Here is a 22,018-nt window from a genome sequence, read left to right on the forward strand (position 1 = left end):
ATAGTATGGAAACTTACTGATAACCAATTAACAGGTTTTTACTGTAGCATTTTTACAGTTTTTTACTGTTAAAATCACAATCATTTTTTACAGTGTACATACATACATACATACATACATACATTTGCCTTAAATGAATGCCTTAAATGCATTCTCTATCATGAGATAGCTAGTGATACCGGTCTTAATTTTTAGGCCAACTATCTTTACAGAACATTTCAGAATGTACTACTGCATTGGTATTTCTGTCAGAGACATACAGAATGGTGTTTTACACTCAGTTTAAACCCCGGACACAGCAGGACTACAGTAAATTGGAGAAATACGCCAACTACAGTAGAGCGGGCTGTGTTTAATAGTGTTTGTGGTTTGTCAGAAGGCTGCTGACCCAGAACTCAGAGGTTAGAATACGTCACAGTGAGATTGGCCCAACAGGAGCCTCGCAGAGAACAAAAACGTCTATATGTTCCACAACTATTAACAGTCCACAATCCTTTGCAAATCCAGTTGTTCCTGAGGGCAATGAGAACACTGTTTTACAGTCTAGTAATATACTAATAAAATGTGTAACTTCAATGCTTTGGATAAAAGCATCTGCCAAATGCACAAAATGCAAATGTAACATTTTGTGCTGCACTGTTGGAAAATAATTAATTTCAAAAAGTTATATTTAAGTAAAAAATGTGAGCCACTGTTTAAGTTAAAACTACAATTTAAACAGTAAATTTTTAAATGTTTCAAATGCATAAAACGGTTAAAAAAACTCAAAATTTACTTTGTTACACTAAACCATGACATTGAGAAAATATATTATCCATTAATATTTATTAAAACAGTTTTAATAGTATTGTCATAAACATTAATGATTGGTAAATTTTCTTGGTTTATTCACCATTGGTTAGCATGGTGAAAGTTTTAAAACTATTTACTAATTTAATTGTTTTAATACTATTTTTTACATTACTTAAATTAATAAAATGTATCATTTTATATCTAAATATATCATATTTAGCTGTTTTTTTTCTTTGCATATTTGTGACACTTACAATAGCATACATGTTCTAGAGAAAAAAATCTATAGAAATACAAAATAAAAATTCCACTGAGGTTGTCATGAAACATGCATCACAACAGATCTTTTCTTTAGTAGGCTCAGGCTGTACGTCAGAGTCGATTCACGCATGTCACTTACACTGAGTTCATGTCACACAATTCGATTTATACTCCTTAACATTGCGTTTCCTAATAAAGTTACCAGCCAACTGGTTACCGTTACAAATTGACTCACCAAAGCCAATTTACCTAGCATTTGCCACTAAGATCGAATAAGAGCCCAATGTTAATTTTGGGCTCTGATTCCCTCTATACACTCAGGCAATGACAGACTACTGTCACGCCATTATGAACTTAAAGCAAAAAAAGCATTTATAATGCTGTAAAGCGAATGCAGCTTTAACTGAAATGGCACAGGTGGCTGTTCAATCTGGTGCTTTATTTTATGACATCTCTACTCAAACCAAAAGATGAGGAAATACATTTCCCCCATTCAGGAAGTGCCAAAATACTTCCTGAAGTTATAGGACTTAACCCACAGCTTGAAGTCTCTTAAACTCACAGGCCACTGGCACGCACTTGGTGTAGTTTTGCACTGTCTGTGCATAAAAATCGATGAGCCTGTTTTTAATCTTATCCCAAAAACTCTGACAAAAGTTCTAAGTATAAAGTCAAGCATTTACAAGTCTCTCAAGGAAACGCATTGCACTAATTAATAAAGAGCACAACAGACTAACGAACAAAGAGTCTCTACGGTGTCTGGCCGAAGTATGAACAGACACATTGCACTTGACCACAATATGCCAATGATCCGAGCGCCTTCTCACAACAGACTCTTTGAGTCAATAGCATAATCACAGTCATCTGGAATGCTGATGTCTACATCACACTCCCCGTGAATCATCCTTAAACAAAAGTACAGAAGGGAGGAGGGACAAAAAATAAAAAATAAAAATAAAATAAACACCCACAATGCCTTGCAAACATGACCATCTGGACTGAGCTTTTGGAGGATTAAAAGGGGGCCATGTAGGGGTGGCGTGAGCCAGAGTGTCTCTCGCTCTAATTTTTCTCTCTCTGAGATAATTACAGGGTACCGCTGGGATGGACGGATTGAGGAAAGAGATGCTTCAAGCCTGGGTTGCCGCCCTTGGTTCTCGACATCACCACAGAGCCAAAGTGTGCGGTCGGATCCACAGGGTGGACACTCCAGCAGAGCCTGAGGAGAACAGAGCCAGACAGCACCACAAAACCCAAACAAACAGCGCAGACTATTTAAAGTGCACACCAGCTCATCCCTGCAGCCTCAGCTACACAGGCTTGGAAACTAAACTATCAGCAGAACCACTCGGAAAATTGCTTAATGGAGAAGAGTCAGTGGGGAGGTTTAATATGACATTCAGTTCTTACAGCGTAAAGCTAAAAGCGCCAAAAACATGCTTCTTTGAAACATACTTAAAGGTGCAATATGTAAGATTTTTTTATTAAAATATCCATAAACCACAGTGTTATATATATTTTGCTGACTTGTGTACTTACATTATCCCAAATGTTTCGAAGAATGTTTAAATCCAGAGAAATAAGCAATTTTAACTAGTGACACGGACCGTGTCTATAGTGTCATTGTGTCGCCTGCCAATGACGTCATACACCCTCGATTTCCGGTTTTGTTTTGTAGAAAATATGGAAACACCAAAGACGCTTTAATATGTTAGATATGTTTTATTAGACAGGTGATGACCGCACAGAGTAGCATTATAACAGAACTTTCAAACGTATCTAGTATGATAAAACAGCTCTACTTTACCCCACATACACATGACCGGAAGGAGCGGAAGTGCTAAAGTGTGGCATAATAAAAGCTCCGCTGCTTTCGAGCCGTGTGTCACTCCTGTCTCTTGTTAGCAATTGCTTCAGCGGCCTCGTTTCGCTTCGACGGCTTTCCGCCTCACTCTGCTTCATACCACGATGTTAATAAATCTTTAATACATTAGCTCATCCATGAACATAATTTCTGCCCGAATTCCGTCGGATCGCGTCGGCTGTGGGGATGAAGACGACAACTCCCATGATTCCACACTCAGTCACGGCGTCATCAAACTACATGGAAAGCTTATTTATTCGGCTTTCAGATGATGTATAAATCGCAATTTTAAAAAATGTACCCTTATGACTGGTTTAGTGGTCCAGGGTCACACACACACTATAATATAATATTAAGACTAACCCAGCTGTTGTTGGGTCAAATATGGACTAACCCAGCTGTTGGGTTAAACAACCCAGCATTTTTAGCTGGACCAGGTGATGAGATATTTGTTTTACAATGCGTATTTGAATACTACTAAGGCTGGCAGCAGAGATTCATGATATTTTCATGGCATTCGAGTTATGAGTCGGTTCCTCTCATACAGTGCGACTGGTACTGTCCGATTCCAGGACAAATTATTCCTATGATCTGGTTCTCTTTAGTGAATCAAAATGATACAACGCTACGGGTGCAGTCTGATTCCCCAATGAATAACTCTCTAATGAGTCGGTTGTTTATAGAGAATAAAAAACACATATGAATCAGTCGGAGTGGTTTTTGAATTGATCTGACTCACTTGAACCGCAAATTACGTTCGTAATGTCCCATCCAAAATGAACCAATAACTGTACTTATGAGACTTCAATCATAGGTTTTAACAAGAAAATGTGCAGATAAACATGCATATGAGTCTTTCATTAATATTCTATATAGGAATTAAATGTTGAAACATTTTGTTTTAGTATTATTTAATATACGTATAGTTCTAATTGGACTTATGCCGCCCCTTTAAAAAAGTTTTTAAAAAGTCAGTAAAAGTTTGTGTTATCACACTTTTTAATATTATTCCTCATGTGTCAGCCTTTATCGGTTTAGTAGAAATATGAGATTATTTTTAGAGTTTAAATTATTTACAATCATTTTGGCAACAGACTGCTGAGGGCAGTAAATGCATGCAATAATAATCCAAACATTTCTTCCTCAAAAGTACTCAGACCACCATAGATGGAACCGGAACACAATTCCCATTCCTAAATATTATCACCATCTGACTCTAATTCTAAATTACCAGGCTCAAACACGGTCAGTTCCCCCAGGCTGACAATTCCCCTGTTATAAATTAACCAGCAGAGTGTGATATTCTTAGGCATCATCACTTTCCCGACCATCACAAATAGCCAGCACGTGATTCGCGTCCTTGAGTGCATTCCAAACAAAAAAAACACAAGCAACACACGCTCAAGACTCAATGTTTCAAACTTGCACGACTGGCTGTGTTTATCTGCTGACAGTTGTCATGCTCGCGCCGCCATTCCCTGAGCTGTCGCAACATGTAACAGAATCAAAAGAACAAAAGCCGCCGCTACTACATTCGCCTCAACGTTCTCCGGTTGCTATGAAACCGGTGAACTCACAGATGTGAGTTCAGATGTATCAGGCTCATTCACTGGCATACCTGTCATCGTAGCAGAAATCGGCGTCCAGTGTGTTGACATGCAGGAGCAGTGCCACGGCGCTGCACACCAACTCTGCGATCATCTCTCAAACAGAAAAGAATGAAAGGGAATTAAAGAGTAGAAGGATGATATTAAAGCCCTTCTTTGATTGCTCTCTTCGTCTTTGTCAAAATGCCTCTGCCAAAAAACAATATCCGAGTCCCCATCCTTGCAAAGAGTTGAAATGAATTATCCAGACATCGTCCTCTTAACCCATGTTATTTGCGGAGAGAATCCTGTAGGCTAGAGTGGATGGTGCACATACAGTATTTACAGTACGCTCGACAGTGTCTGAACGTCCTTACACCGAGAGTGCTGAGATGATGCATGGTGGACGCCGAATAAATGTCGTGATTGAGCCGCGTGTGGTTAGCTGGCTCCAGTGCGCGTGCGCACAACCCCTCCTCTTGGGTATGTATACACACACACGGTCTGACTTAACCCTCTACTGCACGCATTATGAAATGTTTACACAATGTTTGATTCCCTTTTCTTGCATAAAATGAAAATTTTTAGTCAAATAAAACATTTTGAATAATAATATTTGGGGGTGCTTTCCATACAAATAAATCAACCAAATTGACTTTTGGCGTCCTTAGCACCATTAACAGAACTAAAGGCATTTTAAATAAGGAAAATATGTGCTCTTCGTTTAATTTGACCTTTTTAAAAGGTATGCAATCGAGAATATCAAGATTCATCCTTTGTTATGTTATATTTGTTTATATTTTTCACGATGGGAGTTTATGCTGCATTTTATGTTTATTGCACACTTTGCACAGTTTATTATTGTCATGGTTTATGGCAACGCCACTCAGAATGAACATAAATTAATAATGTGGACTTCACCTCTATTATCATGGTGCTTATCAGTATATTTCAAGGTTCAAAGCAGGTTTTAGTAGATTGATATAGTAACATGAAATCAGTTAGTCACACAAACATGAATTATGAACTGCAAAATATACAAGTCACCATAATTTAAGTTTTTTTTAATTTTTTTTACCATTGAAATAAATGCATGAGTGCAGAGCCTATGCATATATTCTTTTTCACGCAGATGTATTTAAAGGAATAGTTCACCCAAAAATGAAAATTTGCTGAAATACTCACCCCCAGGTCATCCAAGATGTAGATGAGTTTGTTTCACCATTGCAACAGATTTGGAGAAATTTAGCATTACATCACTTGCTCACCAATGGATCCTCTGCAGTTAATGGGTGCCGTCAGAATGAGAGTCCAAACAGCTGATAAAAACCTCACTATAATCCACAAGTAATCCATACGACTCCAGTCCATCAATTAATGCCTTGTAAAGTGAAAAGCTGTGTGTTTGTAATAAACACATTCCATTTTGATGTTTTTAACTTAAAACCTTTGTTTTAGGCTAAAATATGAGTTCTCTATCTATAATATTGCTTTCTCCAGTGTTCTGATGTTCTCAGTTCTGATGAAGAAACAAACTCATCTTGGATGGTCTGAGGGTGAATTAAATTGTCAGCAAATTGTCATTTTTGAATTAACTATTCCTTTAAGTCTTTCTTCTACAGCCTAAAACGCAGCTCATGACATAAGAGTGCAAGGCATGTCCTTTGAGTGAAATAATTATTCATGTCTCAGATTTAATTTGCTGTGGTGTTAACATTAATTATTGAATCGTGTCACAAATATAGCAGCGTGAATTTAAAATGTGCTAAAAATGCATCTTAGATAAGAAAGTGAATAATCAAATAGGAGTCATTTTGTGATTATGCAGATGATCAGCATACCATTAAGGCACAAAATTAATATTTTGACACGTTTTCACACTTGAAGCAGATGTGTCCAGTTGAAAGAATTGGTGTTGAAATCAGTTATTTTAGATTTGCAACCATAATCAACAGTTGATTGCTGTTGATTTGTTTAATTTATAGCACTCAGTTCTTGTCAAAACGAGGTCAGTTATTATTAATAACATATAACAACAGCCATTATGATAAAAATATATACATATATAAAATATTTTTCTATATACATGCAATCCTAAATTAGCTGAATTTAAAAACATCCAGTAGAGGGCCCACATTCAGAAAACAAGTCATTGTCTTTGGCAAAAGTGGGAAAACAGTGTAATTGCAAATTAATTGCTCCTATAATCAGGTCTTCTACCTACATATATTTTTTTCATTTAGCAGCAGTCATACACTTTAGGCAGGCTTTATGAGTAATATGTACTGCTTTCTTCAAACAGCAGGGAGTATTTGGATGCCTTTGAAGACTTGAGAAATTGAAGAAAAGAAACTGAGGAAGAGAGAAAAACTCAATCATGTAGTTGCTGAGGACACAAAGAGTGCTCTATGTTCCATTAAATACTGATGCAATTCTAGTTCAGTAGTGAGACCCAGGCTACTTAGACAGTGTTCAATGTGGCCATTCACAGAACAGCAGGATGCTATGATGTAATCTATTACAGAAGTGAAGGAGGAACTGACTCTTTGCTTCTATCTCACTGTAATTCATGCACTTGGATTTTCACTGAAATTGTCTTATAGGAATGGCTGTGCCACAAGCCAACCATTTGTTTTTTTCCGAGACTATAATTACCATTTTGTTCCCTCCTGACCGCATTGCTTAATTTGAGATAATTTTGTGCACAAAGCACTAAAAGAGTATTTTACTTTTATAATGTTAGCTATATTGTATTTCATTTTCACAAATTAAAAGGGTTCATAAACATAACAGTGGTATAATTGTATTTTTACAATATTTTCTTTCAAAATTAGAAGGTTGTATGTTTCCCAAATCCTGTTTTTTTTACCACGCATCAGATCTGCAAACAATTTTTGTTTGCCTCCTGCTAGGGATATACACGGAAACCTCCGAATTCCTGTCACTGTGATAATTCTACATAGATAAGGGCAGTATTTAAACTAAGACCCACAGATTTAGGCTTAGTACAGTCTGAAATCCCACAAAAACTCTTTTAAAGGGGAATAAGTAAGCTTGAAGTACGTGGCCCCTCAAATTCATTTGCAGCACAGTGCCAGCTGCAAATTACATGGCAAACTTCACATTTGAAAGTATAAATGGCTTGTTTGAGTTCACGATAAAGAGCTCAAAAGCCTAAGTACATATTGTTTGCTTATGGGTAACACTTTAAGCTTATGAAGAATTATGCACCGTGTAAATCTGATGTAGGTTTAATGCAGCATGCTGAAATGTCATTGGAAAAACCTCCAATACTCTAAAGTGAACAGCCTGCTATTTACATATAGGTTTTAAACCTAGTTGTCTCAGTTGCCTATAGTTATTTATATTTACAACCAGCACTTTTTAATGCATTAAATGCTTCATAAATATGTTCTGAAAATTCAAGAGAGCCCTTCATCTGTGGTTTACCATATATTGTTGAATGACTGAGCCGTTTTTGCAGGTCTGTTTCAAAAGAGGGTCTTTTTGGATTTTGGATATTTTCAGTTTACAAACGTATTTAAAGAATAGTTCGCCCAAAAATGAAAATTTGCTGAAAATGTACTCACTCCAAGATATAGATGAGTTTCTTCATCAGAACAGATTTGGAGAAATGTAGCAAAATCCCTTGCTCACTAATGGATCCTCTGCAGTGAATGGGTGCCGTTTTAACTTTAAACTGTGATATCTCATTGTATGGCCTGAAGATGAGCAAATTTTTAGAAAATTTTAATTTTGGGGTGAACTGATCCATTAAGCAATATCACACATGAGTGCGTTGGTCTGAAATTCAAATCACCAACACGACTGTAAGTGTGATATTACATTAATTCAACATTTCAATAAACAGGAGGTTAATTTTGAGTACATTTAAGACACATTATTGGCAGTTAGTTTGTGTATTTTTGCTCCACCAAATAGTTCCAAACAAAGTCACAGCATAATAACCATTGCAAATCTCCAGGAAACACACTTTAAAAGTGTAATTTTAACTGTAAAATTTTGTAAAAACGCTACGGAAAAAAACTATATACAGTTCCCGTACTATATACAGGGAAAAACTGTAAAAGATCTAACCAGACATTTCATGTAATTTTACAGTAAAATGCTGTTGATTGTACAGTTTTTAGAAGTAAAAAAGAACAAATCAATGTATAATTTACAGTAAAAAACTATAAACTGATATTCCCAGAATTCCCTGCGTGACACTCCACATTTGAAAGTATTTCATTTAAATAATCATGTTTTTTAATAGTTTTTGTTATCAGTTGTGTACATTTGGGCTTTATCTTCTGTTGTTTAATGAAAGTTTATTGCATTATTTAAGCATCATGTATGTTACCATGATGGTGTTTTGTGTTTACATGAATGACTCTGTGCACCTTCTATATAGAACTGTACTTATCCAGAGTGAGCAAAAGGGCTGGCAAAATCACTCTGGACCCCTCACATCCAGCACACTCCCTCTTTGAACTGTTGCCATCTGGTCGACGCTACAGAGCTCTGAGCACCAGAACCGCTAGGCAAAGGAACAGTTTCTTCCCTCAGACAATCCATCTTATGAACACTTGACAATAATTGTGGAACACACAACACTATTTATACACTTATTTATCTAACACACATACTTAGTTTACATTTTGAATTTGCACATAATATACCTGTACATACAAAACTGTCTATTGTAATATACCTGTACATACAATTGTCAATTTGTATAATGCATTTCTTATTTACTTGTTCTATATTTTATTTTATTTTATTTTGTTTATTTATTTGTATTCTTTTTTTTTTATTTTTTATTTTTAATTTTTTATCTGTGTTTTTGTTCTGTCACTGTCATTCTGTTGCACTGTGGAAGCTTCTGTCACGAAAACAAATTCCTCGTATGTGTAAACATACCTGCCAATAAAGCTCATTCTGATTCTGATTCTTCTGATATATTAGTATTTACTTCTGCTTGTGGCGTAGCTATTTGTGATGAGCTTTGATTCTTCATGTGGCTTTCTCTTTTACCACCTGCATTATTATGGTGGTTGTCAGTATGTTATAGGTACAAAACAGATTGTAATAGCAGTGTGCGTTTTATACTGTAGAATTTACTGTTTTTGGCTGTAAATGTGTTTACAGTTTTTTTGTATTTTACATTTTTTAAATTATTTTGTAAAAACTACAGATTTTTTTTTTTACAGTGCACACAATACACATGAATCCTTGAATGAATCAGCATTTTTGAACATTCTACTGACGGAATGATTCAATGTTTGAAGAGATTTGAGATTTGCATGGCCAAAAAATAAGCTGACCTTTAGCAAGACCTTTTTTCAGATAATGCTGAATTCAGTAGATTAGCAATTGAAAATGCCATTTCAATAACAGACCACTTAGGGAGAAGGGATATTTTTGCTTAATTCAAAAACATCATAAGTGAGGCATTTATGAAAGTGAAAGTCATTTACTAGCAAGAAGGTTGTAAGTTAGCCAACTTGTACCAGAAAAATGAGCACATATATTTCCTCTGCTTTTTCATTTCACATTTTGATTTCAAACATCATGCAGTCCCACTAATAATGAACGTAAGTGAATAACTGCATAGTGACCTTCAACAGAGGTTGGAAAAAAGAGAGCTTTTGGATGTCTTTCAGTGATTCAACTCAGGATTGAATTTGACAGATCTGGCTTATACGAGTCACGGATGACTACCTTTCACATTTCCGGTCATATGTGCACATGATTTTGACTTTGGTAACCTTATCTGGGAAAAGATGATGTTTGCCAGTTCCCTACTGAGCACCTATGGTCTTGAAGACATTTGTGATGTGAAGTATGAATGAATACTGTATTTGGAAAAGATCCACTAGTCTACATTATGTGAGTTGGAGCGAAGTGTTTCATGCCCATAAAGCACAAAGAATTGGTATTTTACACTTGAGTACCTGCACCTGCATACATTCGCAACACATCAGAAGTAGTTAAGGTTATTTCCAGCAGAGATGAAAATCTCAGATTACTCACAGAAGTGCGATAAAGAATGAACAGATGAACGGCAAGGGTAACAGAAGACCGTAATACAAAATCTAACCCAGAACATCACTGTTAAAACAACTGAAGATTATAGATAACCTTTCTTCAGGCTCATGTCTACATTAATTTATGTGTAAGGAAATTCCAGGGTGTAAAAGATTGCTTCCTCGTGGTATCAGGTAAAGGATCCTACCTTTTGCAGCAAAATATCTTAAATTTCCCATCTATTTATGCTGTACGAATGTAGGAATGTAAGCATTTTTGTGGCTTTATTCTCAAAAAGTCGTAGACAGAAGGGGGTCAATGACTGTCATTAAGAGGCTTGGATGGAGGCCTGTTCCCCACAACCGGCCCGTTCCAGCCGCCCTTAGTTTCTCTCCGCATCCAATGGCTTTCCCACATCTGATTTATATAATCAAATAACCCCGTTGCACAGTTTTTCCACACTCAAAACTCTTGAATCGCTCAAATAAACCTTTCTTCCATATCCTCACACATTTTTTCCTCACATATCAGTCAAATATCCAAATAGAGCATGTTTTAAAGTCAACTGTCTGGCATTCACAACCCATTTTACTTCCATAATATGCAACATTTCCAACTTGAAAAGGATGTTCTATGAGAAAAAAAAGTATGGCGGAATTTGATTTTATCTGTTGAGAAATCATGGATCTTAAAAAGTAGACGCAACATAGTAGAATGATGGCTTGGTTGAAAAGAGGCACTGATGACGTCAGCTGAAAAGGAAAGTCATTTTTAGCCTGGAGTTTTTATATTTATAAGACATTTTTTGTGATGAATTGTGCACAATAAGATCAGGAACATGTATAAGAAAGTAAATAGAGCTAGTTTACGTTGATGAGAGTATCTTCAGTCATGCATCATGATAGTCTCTGAACGTATGCTTTAAGCAATTCTCTCTAATCCATCACATTTTAGAAATTTTCCCAGGTGTGATTCAGCAGGCATGCTGACATTTGACCTATCCATGTGCGCAGATGGTGCGCTGCAGAATGCCTTCCAGTCATTGGCCGGGCACTCCTGGTGCCTCATCGAAAAGTGGGTCAGCAGACTCGCTGGTGTTGACCTTCAAGTCTGGGGTGGCTGCAAGACATTTGGAATAATTAAGTTATCTAGATTTTATTTATAGGCAAAGCTGGTTGCTAGGTTGTTGGTTGCAGGAAAGATCATAACCGTTTAAAAAGCCTATGAAATAAAACTGGGAGTTTTGTGGTTTTTAGTCCATTTGAAGTTTGCAGATTTGTATTGTTACAATGTTGGTATAAGCCAATACCAATGTAAATGAACAATGTGTTCTCTATCTCTGTTTTACCTGCAGAAATCCCTGTTTATTTCTGTGCAAAAGTCATGCAAATTTTGTCATTTTGTGTCATCCAGTGGATTTTGACAGCTCCAGTTCTTTTGGAACTACAGATCAAACTTCGGCATTTTTGTATTCCTGACAGTCAGATCAACAGTGACGCCAAAATTTAAAGTGAATTATGGGTGTTTTTGGCAAAAGGGAACACCACAGTTTTTTTTTCTGTTTTCTCTCTAGCACTGATTTTCGAAATGTGTACACCTTTCTACAGCATAGACAGCCAAGTTTTATTAAAAGCCCATCTTTGCAGTGGTGAATTACCCCATTAACTCAGTCAGTACCTGTTAGGTTGATCAACATATAGTTTATGTCTAAAATGAGCACAAATAGTGGAGAATGGTGCTAGCAATGGCAAGGTCATGGGATCAATTCCCAGGAAAAGCAGGAACTGATATAAACAAATAAAATAATAATAATATTAAAAGTGCCTTGCAGTCACTTTGGATAAAAGTCAAATTCTGGGAGGGAAATATTGCATATTAGCATTTTATGTTTTTGCTGTGCTATAACATAAACTAAATGATTTGTAAAGAAAAATATAAAACTGCACATTGATTTCAAATCAAGTCACCTTTATTTGTATAGCACTTTACAATACTGGTTGTGTCAAAGCAACTTTACAGTGTTAAACAGGAAAATAGATTGTCAATAAAGCAAGAAGACAATAACAGAGTCATTTTTCCAGCTTCATCTGTCATTGCTCTCCACTTTTGAGTGCAACACCCACATCTAAAAATAAAAAACAATCAACAACCGATGCATAGAACCAAGTCAGTTTCCTAGCCAAAAAAATCTGTATGCTTGTCTCATAAACAAATAGTTGTAAAGATGTATGTGATACAAAGATTTAATATTTAATGGCGCCTCATTACATGAAAAGATATTAGTGCAATAAACCTTAAACCAATAAACCTTAATATTACTGTACAACCTACAAAGGTTTGTGACTGTATGACATGCTCCTCCTTTCCGTATAAACAGCAAAACAAAAGAATGTTTATTGCATTAACTTACTTTCTTAGCTACTGTAGAGTTGTTTATTGGTGATGACAGGATCATTTCATAGGGCGTTAACAGCAAACAACTGTCAATGTTTCATAATTCTCTCATAGCCAAATACACTTCAAATTTTTGGATGAAAAAAATGATTGACAGTTTTGGTGGCTGCACATAACGCTCAGCAATAAAAATCAATCAAACCTTCCCATCAATCATTTCTGCATATCCAGGCTTTGGCACCCTTTGAACTGTCGCTGACAACGTGACAGACTCAGTGGCTACAGAGGTATGTGGGATGTTTCTAGACTCAAACCTTTTTGATGAAGGTTTTTACAACCAGCAGTGGAGCAGCACTGGTTCTGATGAGCAGCATGCCATCATAAAGCCAAGAAGCATGTGATGAGATTCCCAGCAGATTGAAGCTAATGTGTCTGGCAGAGGATCCGCATGGAAAGCTGAATCATCCCGTAGATCACAGACAGAGCATTCAGCCGTACTACTGCTCTCTGTACGACGCACACACACACACACACACACACACACACACTTGTCCAGACACACCTGACAACAGAGCACACTGCGGGGGAGCTTTCTGGACGAGCTATAAAGAATAAGATATCAACTCTGACAGAAAACAAAAGAATCTGTTAAGTTAAGTTCATTGAAAAATGAAAAATCTGTCATCATTTACTCACTCTCATGTCAGTTTAAACCTACATACATCTTTCTTCTGTCAGAGACCCAACACTTTTGAATTGCCATGATTCTTCCTATTTTCCAGTAGTTTCTGATTAGTGAATAAGGATTATAAACATTTTCATTCAAACCGATTCATGAATGAATCATTCAGAAAAATGTATGAACCAGGGGTGCGTTTCCCAAAAAGCATTGTTAGCTAATTATGGCGGCAAGTTCCATTGAACTCTAACGACAGAACTTGTGTCCATAATTACTTTTGGGAACCGAACCCCTGTTTGACTGATTCATAAAAAGAACTGACTAAAAAATGAATAAAAGACTCAGTATGTGAACTTTATGTTCTTAAAACTGTAACTGCATAATGTTTTCCTAATTCATATATGGATGTGCTCTGGTAATTTGGCTATTGTAAAATATAACATTTTAACTCTGATGGATGAAATATCTTGAATAAAGATTAGTTCAATTTCAGTTGAATGAGATTCCAAGACTGAGTCAGTAAAACATACAGATATTCCATCAAAGTTGCATACAGGTAAAGTACACACAACACAACTTATAAAAAAAAATAAAATTTAAAAACATTATAATAAACATCCAGAGTTCCCTTTCACGGGAACTTCGAACTGCGTCCTCTAGGGGTCGCTATGGGGAACGCCTCGTCGTGACCCATGTCTGAAGCATACATTGAAAAAACACCAACTCGTTGGCCGGCGACAGCCATGACGTCACTACTGGTGCGACTATAGTATAAATAGGCGCCGGGAGCACACATCATTCTCTTCTTCGTGTTCCAAAGCTGGAACAGCTAGCAATAACCATGGTTACATAAGTAACCTGAGACGTTTTATTTAATGTGGGAAAAAAACTTCATGAATGACACCATAAACGTTCCCTAAAAGTATTCCACTTGCCTCTTGCGCTGTATTGCAAATCTTCTGAAGCCAACATAGCATTCTGTGATGAACAAAACTTTAGCCACTCTATTACCATCTGTGGTTGAAACATAAACTGCAAGAAAAATTAAAATGTATTTAAATTTAAATGTATTTAAAATTAAAATGCAATTACATTCAGACTTGATGATTAATGCTTAAATAAAAGAGAGTACTTTAGGCAACAGGAAAAAGTCAAATAATCTCTACTTCAAAGCCAAACATAAAATGAAAGCTTTAAAAAGATAATTAATTAAGCTCTTCAGATATCAGAGAAATGGAGAACAATCAATATATAAAACATCAATGAGTAGAGATCGATATTAACTGCAAGAGACCCAGATATCTGGTTGTGAGAGTGAAATATTTTTCTTGCACAGTACATGGCTAATAAAGGAGTTTTTTAAAGGGCAAAAGGAGTAATGCATTATGCATTAGAGTGAATGTAGGTGAGTGTGGACTGAACTCTCATGGGGTATAGAGTTCAGGAAGAGAAAGACAGCAGGTGTTGGCAGGTAATGGTGTGTTACTTTGAGCCGAGACCAGAGATTAACCAGCCTGTGACGCTACAGCGACTTACAATGAAGTACACAAATCACATGGATGGCAATTATCTGCCATGGAAATATCCATTAACATGATTTGTGCACTTTATTTTAAATCACTTTGGTCTGAAAGCATCTGCTAAGAACATAAATGTAAACTCATGCTGACCTTGCTGTATGTTTAAAAGAAAGAAAAAGACATTGGGTGCCTAAAACTGCATTTAAAAAAACACATTATTGCACATTAAGGCTCTGTTTGCTGTCAACATTGATGCCTGAGACACAAGACAGCCTTCACAGAAAAATGATCAAGTTTGCTCAAGGTTTTTTGTAGATTTTCATGAATAAATTTGAGTCTAATGCAGAATTTAGCACCTCTGAGGAAGCTCGCAAAATTGCCTTTTGGTAACTTACAACTTCCCCTCCTAAGACCCATTACATTAAAAGCATTACATGAGGAAGTTTGCCAAGGGCATGTAGCTTTTAAAAGCTTTGCTTTCCCACATATGGAATAAAACTCACTCTTTTTGAATACTCGGATAGTCATTTGCAAGCTTTAAAATAACCAAACACCTGCACGTATGTAGTTTACAGTTTGACTATTGGTTAATTAATGATTTAAAGGTGCACTAAATACATTTTTGTTCATTCTTTGTTGGCCGAATGAGAAATACACTGCATATTTGTCAGCCCATGGTTCATTTATTCTGTTACCGAAAGTGTCTGATAAAATGGAGGCTTTTGATTTAAAAATTAATAGTATTCGGATGGTTATTTCAAGTCAATTTTTGATAAGAACTACTGTTTATCTCATGCATGTATGCAAACCTGTTCTAAATTCAGTGTTTATTCATTAGATCTGTGATATCTGGGTTTTGTAAAGCTAGTCATTCATTTATAGTGTACAGGCTGACATGTAGAAGGCAAGAAAACGGTCTGAATTGTAATGAGTCCAGTCTTGAATACTAATGCGAGGAGTGACTCTGTTTTCTGCTGCGAGGCACCAACAATAGAACTGGCCCAGTTTACTGACTGCTGATTTACCACTGAGTGTTTGGACAAAATATCCTCTCTCTCTCCTTCTCCTACTATAATAATACATTTTTTACAACACAGACATTGCAAGAAAATACTGCCAAACATGCTAAACTTTGCTGAATATAGTAGGCTACATGAAATAATTACAGCTTTTGGCATTTTAATGATCAGATACAGTCGCGTTTCTTTTGTTGGAAACTTGCACGCAGAGCACGATTATTATGACAACCATCGTCGCATCCGCAATGTAGTGCTCCATATACATCTCCATAAACAGGCAAGATTGTGCTACTTGCGACCAGTGGCATAGCACCAAATGCTGGGCCCCGGGCACCGAGTTATCTTCTGCTCTCCTAACCAATTTACAGTTTCAAAATATTTAGAGTATAGTTGTTTTAATTAATACTTTTATTTAGCAAGGACGATTTTAATGATCACAAGTGACAGGGGAAAAAAAAAATCTAATTTCAAAATTATGTTCTTTCTATTAAATAAATTAAAAAAAAGTTTTTATGGTTCTTCGTTCTAATATGCTTCTTTGGTGCTCAGAAATCATTTCTTGTGGAAACTATGATACACTACTATTCAACATTTTTAAAACAAATACTTGTATTCACCAAGGACGCATCAAATCGATCAAAAGTGACAATAAATACATGTATAATGTTACAAACGATTTCTATTTCAAATAAATGCTGCTGATCATGAAACGTCATCAAAGAATCCTGGGGGAAATAAAATGAATCCAGGTTTCCACAAAAGTATTAAGCAGCAAAAACTGTTGTCAACATTGATAATGAAATTCCATCACAGGAATAAATTAAATTTTAAGATATATTCTTATAGAAAACAGTTATTTTAAATTTGAATAATATTTCACAGTATTACTGTTTTTACTGTATTTTTGATCAGATAAATGCAGCCTTGGTGAGTATAAGAGACTTCTTACAAAAACATATATATTATTCATATACTTATTCTTATAAAAACTTAAAACATTTAAATAAAGATGAAAATCCTAATGGTCTAGTGGTTCGCTAATTAACTACTTAGACAACAATGCATTTGGAAAGATTTAAATGGAAAAAGCGATGGAAATACATTATGACAAATTGAATCCCTGGTTCAGAAAAATGTTATCTGAGTCATGAAACATGAAAGAGTCCAACTGTGGCCTGCATATTTTCCCTGCACGCAAAAAATAAAACTAAAGGCACCACATGGTCAATATCCTCAGCTCTAAAGGAGCTGCTTTTGTGCACTGCTTGAGGTGCTTTAATTACGTCCCACTGGTTACAGCTCTGTCTGACATTATAGAAGCTCTCTGAGCCGTGGCTTCAGTATTGAGTCTGGGAAGCGATCTGTTTGTGTGTCGCTGCCTTTTATCTGGACGTCGGGTCAGCACAGTAGGCATATCAGTATAACACAGAGTGAGACAGATGTACAATGTGGGGGGAAAATATTTAGATTGGTCATATTGATTGATAATATTTTGACAGTCATCCAAAACAGTCTCTTTTTCCATAACCCAGAGCCATGTCTGTTTCCACTCAGCTGGACTAAAACATAAAGACCACTTTGAATTCTATACAGTAAACATCGCTAAAATACGCTTTTAGGTTACTTCGTGTTTGGGTTGCCACACAAACTTGGGTTGCACACTGTTTCCCACAAATTACATTTCACTGGTTACTTTAGATAAAAAATATTGCACTGGTCTAACCACACCTTTGATAAGAAACCATTTTCAAATCTCACTAAAATAAAGCCAAGAAACTGTACAAAGCTGACCATCACACTGTCGAACAAGATACCCTGAACTTACAAACATGACACACCAGCCGTCAAATGTTATCTTTTTCTCACATACAAACTGTCTGCTAGTAATGAAAAACAGGAAAATGATTGGCTATCTGTATGTGAGAAGGACAAACAGCAGCGACTGAGCTGGAAATGGTTTTTCCATTGATAGGTCATCCTGCAAGACCACAGGTCACACCATGTGAAATAGGAAGATGAAATTTTACTCAACATATTTACACCAAGAACAGTGCTTTGGAAGTGCCTTTCTATTCAATATCCTCAAAGGTGACTCCATATTGGTCAAATGATCTCAATGACCACTTCTAATGGTGTTCAACTCATTGTTTTCAGTAAGTGTTGACTTGTATAGCCTTTATTTGCCATTAGCTGATAAACGATACTGATAATTCTTTTCCTAAAATTATATAAATCTAACAAAATTGTTCTACTGTACATGTTAGATTATACGCATGTTGTGAATCAAAAATACTGCAAAAGAATCTATGCAAGTGAGTCAGATTGGATACAAACTGCTGGCATTTTTGGAAACTCGAATCACTATAGTTTTTGTTAACTGCAATAAATCTATTAAATAAATAAAATAAAATCTAAACATTAAACTTAACTTAAACTTAAACAAAAATAGAAATATTGAATTGGCAATTACCTGAAATAAAACAAGTTTGAGTTGAAGTACTAAAATGACTAAAACTGATATAAAAATAAATTATACCTAAATAGAAACATTAAAAAAAACTATAAAAAATTTGAATTAAAATGAAAACTGAAATATTATAATAAAAGCTAGTTTAAAATATCAATAAATAATTCAATAGTATATAAATAATAAAAATAACAAAGTAATTTGACTAATGTTGCTAAGCTAATTACCACATATACTAATAAGTAAAATAAGAAACACAATGCACATACATTGTGGGGAAGTTGTGGCCTAATGGTTAGAGAGTCGGACTCGTAACCCAAAGGTTGCGGGTTCGAGTCTCATACTGGCAGGGATTGTAGGTGGGGGGAGTGAATGTACAGCGCTCTCTTCCACCTTCAATACCATGACTGAGGTACCCTTGAGCAAGGCACCGAACCCCCAACTGCTCCCCGGGCGCCGCAGCATAAATGGCTGCCCACTGCTCCGGGTGTGTGTTCACGGTGTGTGTGTGTGTGTGTGTTCACTGCTGTGTGTGTGCACTTTGGATAGGATAAATGCAGAGCACTAATTCCTAGTATGGGTCACCATACTTGGCCACATGTCACGTCATATATTTGGTGAAAAAAATGAGTGAAATATGACAGAATTTAAAGGTTTATTGTTTTCAGTAAAAAAAAAAAAAAAGAACAAAATCCCATTACGGAGTGATAAAATATCAGTATTCAGAACTGTTTTATCTTGATTTTTGCCCAGAATCACTGATTCATTACAATTCACTACAATACAATATACAATGTTAAATTTTGAGCCATCAAGTCATCAGAACAATCCATAAAAATAAAAATAAAAAAATAAAAAAACAACTTAGCAATTTTATTTTGCAATTTTATGTGATAGAGAGTCCAAAGTTTAGTAATGCACCTTAAAATTTGAATGTATGAACTTGAAAACAATCACAAGATACAGTACAAGATCAAGCTAAACACATGACAAATCATCAGTGTATCTTTTCATCTCTTTTTAATATCCATCTGTATCATCTTCATCTATATGTATGTGCTAAAACAAAGAATGGAATTAATAACTGAACATTTATTAGATGAGTAGTGTACTCGACTTGATGAGCCATTCTCCTCAAGATCATATCCGTCACACTTTATCACACAGCTAAGAGAAGTCTCAAAACCTCTTAAAGGGATTCCTGCAAAGGCTTTGAAGGCTGAATGGATGGTGTCATTTCAGTGAGGGGTAATTCTCAGCACTTACCGTACCTTATTTCCAGCATGTATAGTGTGCTGTCAGCATGGCCGTCTGTTGACAGACAGGTTTAAAAATGAGGCCGGCATTCTACTGTGAAAAAAAAAAACTTAAAGAACTGAACTGCACTCTCTCCACACGCTGGTAAAATCTCTTTTTCACAAACAATTGCACATGCACACTAAGCACACAACATAAACACAGGAATTGTCTTCTAATGAGACCGTTTAAGCAGTAGCAAAACAAAATCTCAGACAACAGCATAAAAAACAACTTATAAAGCCACAGTGGCCTGGGCATCAGAACTCTGGGCTCCAGTCCCAGCTAGCTATAAAAAGGTTGTGCATGTTATTTTTATAAGTATGCTTAATAACTATAGTTATGTAAGTTTTTAAAGTAATAATTACATATTTTCATAACGTTGCAGTAATTCTTTTAATTTGTTAAAATGAAGACATTTTCATTCAAAATGTCTCTTCCATTCACAAAGATAGATAGATAGATAGATAGATAGATAGATAGATAGATAGATAGATAGATAGATAGATATAATAATTTCATAACGTTGCAGTAATTCTTTTAATTTGTTAAAATGAAGACATTTTCATTCAAAATGTCTCTTCCATTCACAAAGATAGATAGATAGATAGATAGATAGATAGATAGATAGATAGATAGATAGATAGATAGATATAGATATACATTTTTCTTTTAATTTATTTATTTTATTATCATTATTTTTTTAACGTTACAATATTAGAACACTTTTCTAAAAAGGCGTTTTCTATAACTGCATCCAAAATGCCACGTTGTGAAAAGTTTTAAAAAACATCTCATGCTTGCTTGGTTGAGTGAAATGTGCATGCACATAAAATTAACTATTCAAATTCAATTACGTTTAATCTGGTCAGCAATGTAACATCCTGGCCACTCTTTGTATTCATATTTTCCACTCTTCCCCTAGTCAACAATAGGAATGTTGCTGCAAAATTGAATTACTGAGAGTTGTCTGAGCATCCTCCCAAGACTTAAAGATTTTTAATTAGCGTCTTGTATTTATCTTTCCCATATAACAGTTATTGGAAACAATGTTTATTTATTGCGTGACACATAAGGGCACAATGAAAACAACACAGCTCTGTTTACTGACTGGAACAGAATGCATGTGGCTTTGTGCGAGGTGTGCCAGGAGGACCCAACAATAGGAAGCAACAACAACGGAACTGCAGAACAGTCCCTCTCTCACTGTTTGCCTAAAAAAGTACACGCACACATCTTGAATTGCTTAATCTCATCAGTGCATGTGGCTTTGTGCGAGGTGTGCCAGGAGGACCCAACAATAGGAAGCAACAACAACGGAACTGCAGAACAGTCCCTCTCTCACTGTTTGCCTAAAAAAGTACACGCACACATCTTGAATTGCTTAATCTCATCAGTGTAGTTTTATTTGTGCTGCGGTGTGCTCTGAAGTGGTGGGCTTCCTGGCTCCTGCCTGTTCCACCCATACATATTAAAGGGCGGCCAGATGAGGACAGAGGTTGCCAGAGTCCAATTAGCGTGCCGTTCATTATGACTGATCTGGAGGCCCTCACTGCACTTAACTACTGAACCATATCTAGCAACCACCAAGCTTGACTTTCCACTTAACCCTGGAATCAAACATAGAATATTGTATAGATGTTTTCTAAATAATGCATTTCTAATTATTCTAGTAGAGTTATTTTAATTGATACATTACTGTTCTAAATAAAATACGCATTTAATTTATCAAAAGTAACAAAAAATAAATGCTGTCTATTTCGGATTTCACATTCATCAAAGAATCTTGAACAAAAAATTAAGCACATCTGCTTTCAACATTGATAATAAGAAATGTTTTTTGAGCATCAAATATTTAGAATGATTTTTGAAGGATCATGTGGCACTGAATACTGGAGTGATAATGCTGAAAAACAAGCTTTGAATCATAGGAATAAATTACATTTTAATTACATGTTTTTATTATTATTATTATTATTATTATATCATTGTCAAAAATATTGTAAAATTACAGAAACGTTATATTTTTTTAAATAAACCAGAGTACAGTAAATCATTTGCTACAATAATTCTGTAGAAAGCACAGCATATTCATATACTCTAAAATGAG

At 35.7% G+C, this 22,018-nt stretch overlaps 1 protein-coding gene across 1 annotated transcript in view; it reads right to left on the reverse strand.

Annotated features, from left to right (window-relative positions):
* The window catches only part of LOC107670376 (transmembrane and TPR repeat-containing protein 2-like), a 102,337-nt gene extending 97,417 nt beyond the window's left edge, over positions 1-4,920 (reverse strand). The window contains exon 1 of the mRNA XM_016462955.1: positions 4,536-4,920. Coding sequence (XP_016318441.1) covers positions 4,536-4,618 — 83 coding nt within the window. The 5' untranslated portion in view covers positions 4,619-4,920. The remainder of the gene's footprint in view (positions 1-4,535) is intronic.
* Between the last annotated feature and the right edge of the window lie 17,098 nt (positions 4,921-22,018).

Source organism: Sinocyclocheilus anshuiensis, unplaced genomic scaffold (genome assembly GCF_001515605.1).
Source record: "Sinocyclocheilus anshuiensis isolate Anshui unplaced genomic scaffold, SAMN03320099.WGS_v1.1 scaffold949, whole genome shotgun sequence".
Classification (NCBI taxonomy): domain Eukaryota; kingdom Metazoa; phylum Chordata; class Actinopteri; order Cypriniformes; family Cyprinidae; genus Sinocyclocheilus; species Sinocyclocheilus anshuiensis.